The sequence below is a fragment of the Labrus mixtus genome, chromosome 7 (assembly GCF_963584025.1).
Source record: "Labrus mixtus chromosome 7, fLabMix1.1, whole genome shotgun sequence".
Taxonomy (NCBI): domain Eukaryota; kingdom Metazoa; phylum Chordata; class Actinopteri; order Labriformes; family Labridae; genus Labrus; species Labrus mixtus.
The window spans coordinates 3,735,439-3,741,746 of NC_083618.1; the positions used below are offsets into that span (position 1 = coordinate 3,735,439).

Here is a 6,308-nt window from a genome sequence, read left to right on the forward strand (position 1 = left end):
GATCTTCCTCTTTTACTTCAGGATATCAATTTCCTTAGCAGCGTCTTTAATAGGGGTAAGTCTTTTACCCCAGAATTGAGACCCTGGTGCCTGCGGTCAAAATGAACATAGTTCTTCAAAAGGTCCCTACTCCTGGGGGATAGTTCCTCCGGTCAAAAAGGGGGCTTCTGTCAAGCTTTCAGATAACATCAATAACACCAAAAACTAGTCCATCTTGGTTAATATCAGCTTAACATAAGCGGTTTAAGACAGGATATTTTATTCCCACAATCTCTTGATATTTCTGTTTCTGTTGTTTTTTAACATTAGTTTGATAAAGCTTTCAAATGTTTCTGTGATCCAGTACCAAGGAATTTTAAACTGTTAAATATTTCTCTGGCTTGAGGGAGCTTTCACATTTTACTGATGCGATTTATTGTAAAAAAAAAAAAAAAAGTTCAGTAATGAAAATTAACTTACACATTGGCATGAAATGTGGGCACTTTATTTCAGTTTTTCATTTGACATGTTTATGTAGCAAATGCACTTCAATGGTAATCATTACATCGTTTGAAAAGGTACATCATTTGTGACAGTTTAAGTTAGAGGACAAATACAGAAAAAAGCAACAAGACAAGCGACTGCTGTTAAGTTTACATCAACCTAAGTCTATTATCTGTGACGGCTACAAACAGCCGTCTGTCATGGTGACATTTATCAATGCGAAGCATTACACAATACGGTGTCTTCACTAGAAATGCCAAAAACATTCAGTACAGTTGAATAAACTGTATGCAAAGAAAAGTAACCATAAGGTGAGTTCAAAAGAAAACCCCATGGTGTTCACACAGAGTTCAAATGAATGGAGACAATCATTAATGCTGGTTCAAAAGACTTGATGCATCAAATACTAAAAACTCCTTTACAGCACCTTATTAGAATCAGAGAAACATATTCAGAGAGCAGTAAAGGCTGTATCAAAACAACATCATTAAAATTGTTTTTTTTAATCGCTGGTTAAAAGCTTTCCTTCAGGTCAAGGATCATTAATCCACAATATTGTAACAATGAAATAGTTTGATTCAGATACCCTCAGTGGTAAAAATGCTGCAAACTGTAGAATTTACCACTCACATGCACTAACAGTACTTAATGTGTTTGAAAAGAAAGGAGAGTCAAAGCAAATTGATTGTTTTCAGATTCCTGCGTGCGGTGCATTAAAAGAAGCGACGCAGACAAGAGATGGTTCACAGTCATTTCACAAAGTGAGTACTAAAGTGGGTTCTATTACATGTGTCTATGTACAAAGACAGTGAGTGTGTGTCTGTGTTTATATTCCAGTGGCGTTTTGTATACGTCTGCCACTCTCTTTTGAAGTGTAAATAAGTAACAACATATGCTATTCAAACAAACCATGAATCCACCAAACTGCAAGGCTTGTTCAAAGTTTCCACACACTCCCTGCTACAGCACACACCAGCAGACCAAACTACATCAACAAGGCAGCAGAGCACCTCAGGCAATGAGAAAAGTCGATTTTCACCCACAGAAAGCCACTGGACTCTCTGAGGTTTGCTTGAATGGCACAACCAAGTTATTTATTTGTTTATTAATTTTTCTCTGCAGGGAGACCGCCTCCTGATCTCAGGTAGGTTAAGCCAGCTTCTGAGCGGTCTCCGTCTCCTGCTGTGTTACCTTCTCCTCAGACATGATGGTCATCCACGGTGATACTGACCGAGTGATGGTCTGCTTGGCAAGGTTGTAGTGGTTGATGAGGGTGAAAAGGCGCCCGCGGCCCCCAGGGCCCTGAGGGGGGTAGCCTCCATATATCCCAGCCGGCATGCAGCGACCTTGCTGCTCCAAAGAGAGAGAGGACAGGATTTATAAGACCAGGAAGTGATGAGTCCATAAGGACAATAAACAAAGTTAGAAAATGGGATTAATGGGATTCTGAGAAACAAAACTGATTCACAGCCCAGTTAGACCTAAAGATTTAAACAAAGTGACAAAACTGAGCTGTGCGGTTTAACACTGAAATACAGCTTAATTCAAGTTCAACTTTAACACCTCACAAATGTAACAGTTTAAAAGCGACACGAGGAAGAATTTGCTCAACAGCAACTTATACAACTACACGGGACTGTTAAACGTTTAACGTACTGTTAAGCATTAAGCTTAAATGCTAAGCTAGAAGAACAGAACAGGTTTGGAAATAAGTCACAAAGGCAGATTAAGCTTATGTCTGAAACTAACGTTTGCTAAACTTAGCTGCATATGCATAAGTAACCAGACTGGACTACAAAACATAGAAAGGTTGTATCAGCTGATCTCATGTAAAGAATCGTGCAGTGTTATATTTTGTGGATTCTTTTATTAATGTTAAATTCTTAAGAGCAACATGGTAACTAATGACATTCACATCTAAATGCTGCCTTCAAATAGAGAGTTCATATGTAACCGCTCTTGCCCACAATAATAAATCTAATTGTTTTAAGATATTATAACGAATTCCAATTATATTTAAATGGTAGCCATGTGTTAAATGTACCATTAAACTTCTCTCAAAGTTCCTTCATCATGGAACAGAGAGTTGCTAAATTTACAAAAGGATATCCGTGCAATGTCTTCCCTACAACAGATGGTAATAGAAACACAATAATGACAACCTGCTTGTCTAGTGTTCCATCAATAAGGCACTTTTTATATATTAAACCAGGTTTATATATCACTTCTCAAATGACTGTTGTTAGATTGAAATGATGATCATAAATCACTATCAGGCTGTGTCACAAACAATGGTGTTACCATGTAAACGAAGCTGTCAGGGCAGGGCTGCTCGTACTGATAGACCTTGTAGACCACCAGAAACACCACACACACCAGGAAGGCCAGGGCACAGATCACCAGCAAGGTCACCTAAGGGAGACACACAACCGCCCAATCATCAGACTCAAATCCACGCTGTGTGTGTGTGTGTGTGTGTGTGTGTGTGTGTGTGTGTGTGTGTGTGTGTGTGTGTGTGTGTGTTGGGGGGGGGAAAGTGCTTTTGTGACCATCTGTACAGCCCAGTGCTCGGCTCCCAGTGGACTTATGTAACAGTTACTGGTGTTTCTGGGAGGGGGAAAAGACAAGGTGTGGGAGAAATAGCCTCATTATTGCTGTGATGTTGAGCCCTGAGGTGTTTGGAAGTTATAATTTATGAGTTGATGAATGTGTTACTTTTCCTGTTTTGCATTGGATTTTTTTTCTTTTCAAGCAATCAGATAAACTGTCCAACATTTCAGTGAAAAGGTTTAAATCCTGATACAACTGTTGATTTTCATTGCATGCTGTGTTTTGTTTTTGTATTGCATGCTGTGCTGACTGAAGATTATTGGGGATTTCTTGGTTTCAGTGCAAGCTAACATGACTACAAGTACATTTTGTTCTGTTTCCCTGTATGTTTGTCACAGGTCTGGTAAGACTTAAGAAACACCACATTTATCTGAACAAAAGTACATTCTCTTATCAGTCTGTTTGAAGCCTGCATATACAGAACAGACAGGGGAAGACGCACAGAGGAAAGCAACAGGAGATCTGCAATGAAAGGGCTGCCTGCAGCATTTCAAAGCACCGGTGTGAGGATGCGAGCTGTGTTCTCTGAGACAGTGATGTGTCTCCTTTCCTTTTAGATGTTGGAGAATTAAAGCTCTGTCATGAAAGGGAGCTTGAAACGTCCCACAGAGATAGTTTCATCTGTTGATTTGGAATGTGTAAGGGAGATTATTGCAGAATCAGTGTGCAGAAGATGTATGAGTTTTATTTTTTATTTTTAAAGTTCAGTCACCAAACTACTATGCAGCCAAAAGTGTGTTTTATCCCTTTTTATTTTACAAAAAAATGTGTGTTTTCTGATCATTCTTTACCTTGTGGATACTTAAACACATCTGTAAGCTAAGGGGGGGTTGGTGGGAGAGATGCAACCATTTGGAGGCCATCGCCATGGCAGCAGCTGAATTAATGAGCGTTTCAGGGCGGGGTTAAGTGAATCATTGTGCATTACGGCTCCTTGTGTAGCCAGGCAGGAAAACAAGGCAGCAGAGGACACAAGAGGTGGAGGTGTCCTGAACTAAGAAGACACAGCGTGTGACTAGGATTGGTTAGGGACTCCGGGATGGAGGTGACAGCTGTCTCCTCCCCCGCTCATGTGCATGTGTGGGGGTGTGAGAGAAATGGGTTGATGTTTAAAACACAGACAGTGGCAGTGATATTCTTCTTACTTTCAGTCGCTCAGATACGCCTTCAATGATACTTATGGAGAACTCTGCGATTTTAGGAGATCGTAGCTTCCCCTTCTTGCTCTCACAATCATAGTCTGCCTTTGTTTTAACCACCACCTAAAATAAAAACAACAACAACACACACGTTCTTCAGCTCAAAGTAACAGTGTCAGGAGGACAATAAGAGTCCAAAAGAGAAGGATGCGGGACAATTAAAGTATTTTTCCACAGAAGAAATATTACATTTATAATGGGATACCCCGAAAATGAGTCCTTAATTGACACCATCTTAATTGGTCTAATTGGGATTCTAGAAATAAATACATCAATGGAAAATTGGTCCTTAATATGACACTCAAAATCAATGAAAACATATCAAACAAAAGAATCTTACCTTATCAGGTGGAGGGAACTGCAGCTGACTGGCATCTAATGGTGTTATGAGAGGGATGGTGTCAAATCCGTCTTCAGAAACAACCTTCCCGTTATTTTTCTCGCTGAAATTATTCCCCAGTTTAACCATTTTCCCTGCACGAAAACACACCAACATAAGGGGGGGGACAAGCGCGTACAATGTGATTATTCTCTGCTCCTGGGTAATTAAAAAAATGCATCATTATTGTTTCTTTTCACGTTCAAACAGCGGCACAATTCAAACAATACGACTAGCAGGACGTGCGGGCTGTGAGGGCCATGAGAAAGCCTGTGATCCACTAAAGCGCAGCAGAGACGACACGCAACGCTTAGATATAACAGCCTGATGTATAGGGGGAGAAAAAACATGTAATTTACCGCATCCAAACACTCACCAGCTCAGCCGAATGTAGCGTTTTGAAGCACCGTCTTTCTCCTGATCTATTGGCTCTATGGTTCCAGTGTTCCTGTGTGCTTTTTGAAGGTGTGACGCAGCCGATTTACCGGGGAGCACAATATGGCCAGCCGGGTTTGTGCGCCGCGTTACCTTCGTGCTGGATGCTGCTGCTGGTGTCTGGCTGCACTGCAAGTGATGTAACCTTCTCATTACATCCATCCGTTCACATCTGATTAGTGGCAAGAAGCCAAGAGGCTGATAACAATCCAAGATTAAGTTTTACAATCTGGATGTAAAACAAATGTTTTTAAAGTGTCCACTGACCATGTGTTTAAAAACATATATATATTGAAAAAAAATTGTATAGATCAGGGGTGTCCAAAGTGCGGCCCGAGGGCCATTTGCGGCCCTTGAGGGGATTTTTTGCGGCCTATGAAAAAAAACGTATGCAAAGTTTTTGCAAGCAAGCGGACTGTTGTTTAACCATTTAATGACCTGAGCTAAATGCAGAAAGCTTTTCCAAAAAAATGAACCACATTACAGGCTTGATTCTGAGAAAAAAACAAACAAAGTAGAACAAAGACATCAAAATATTTGATTTCCTTTTATTAAAGGGTTTCTTTAGCGAGCCTTTTGATTCTGATCTACAAAGCCTTACTATTTTTTCAACTATATTTTAATAAACAAAACCTGTGGCCCGCGAGCGATTCTAACACGACAATTTTGGCCCGCAAGAAAAAAAGTTTGGACACCACTGGTATAGATCATTTCAAGTTGTTGTCTGTAGCCTATGCAGGTGAGGTGAGTGGTATTAATTCACTTCATAGTGTCTGAAAGAAATTCTTTGAAATAAGTTGAATTAGAACGCTAATGATTAATTAGACAGCCTTTATGGTTAACATTAAATGTATTCTTGGTTAACAATTTGTAGTCAGAAGACTAAAAGCGCTATACAACCTCAAGTCCATTTAAAGTGGCTTATTTTATTTTATAAATTGTAACCACATAGGCTACAGGCTATCAACATTCTGTTCATAAAATGATAAATGGATCTGAAATAGTAGGCTAATCGCACTTTCCCACTAGTGATGTGAAAAGCAGTTCTTTTCAGTGTACTGAATCAGTAGAATCAGTTCAGTAAAGTGATTCGTTCAAAAGATTCGTTCACTGAATCGTTCAGTACTTCTCTGCAGCTCTGTCTGTGAATCAGAATTTAATAAGCTGAAACACGGCCGAACGTTTAGTTCTGCTCGCGATCG

General features: G+C 39.9%; 1 protein-coding gene across 1 annotated transcript; it reads right to left on the reverse strand.

Moving 5' to 3' along the window:
• Positions 1 to 468: 468 nt before the first annotated feature.
• Positions 469 to 5,243, reverse strand: LOC132977522 (neuronal vesicle trafficking-associated protein 1-like). The gene is made up of 5 exons (XM_061042143.1): positions 5,048 to 5,243; positions 4,633 to 4,766; positions 4,239 to 4,355; positions 2,785 to 2,895; positions 469 to 1,833 (listed from the first exon to the last, which is right to left on the reverse strand). The coding sequence occupies exons 2-5, from the start codon at positions 4,759 to 4,761 to the stop codon at positions 1,633 to 1,635; spliced, it is 558 nt and encodes a 185-aa protein (XP_060898126.1). The 5' UTR covers positions 4,762 to 4,766; positions 5,048 to 5,243; the 3' UTR covers positions 469 to 1,632.
• Between the last annotated feature and the right edge of the window lie 1,065 nt (positions 5,244 to 6,308).

Coding starts and splice junctions, on each gene's coding strand:
- LOC132977522 (XM_061042143.1), bottom strand. CDS start 4,761: ATGGTTAAACTGGGGAATAATTTCAGCGAGAAAAATAACGGGAAGGTT. Junction 2,896..4,238: donor GCGTATCTGAGCGACTGAAA/GTAAGAAGAATA, acceptor TGTCTCCCTTAG/GTGACCTTGCTGGTGATCTG. Junction 1,834..2,784: donor CTGACAGCTTCGTTTACATG/GTAACACCATTG, acceptor TCTTTGGAGCAG/CAAGGTCGCTGCATGCCGGC.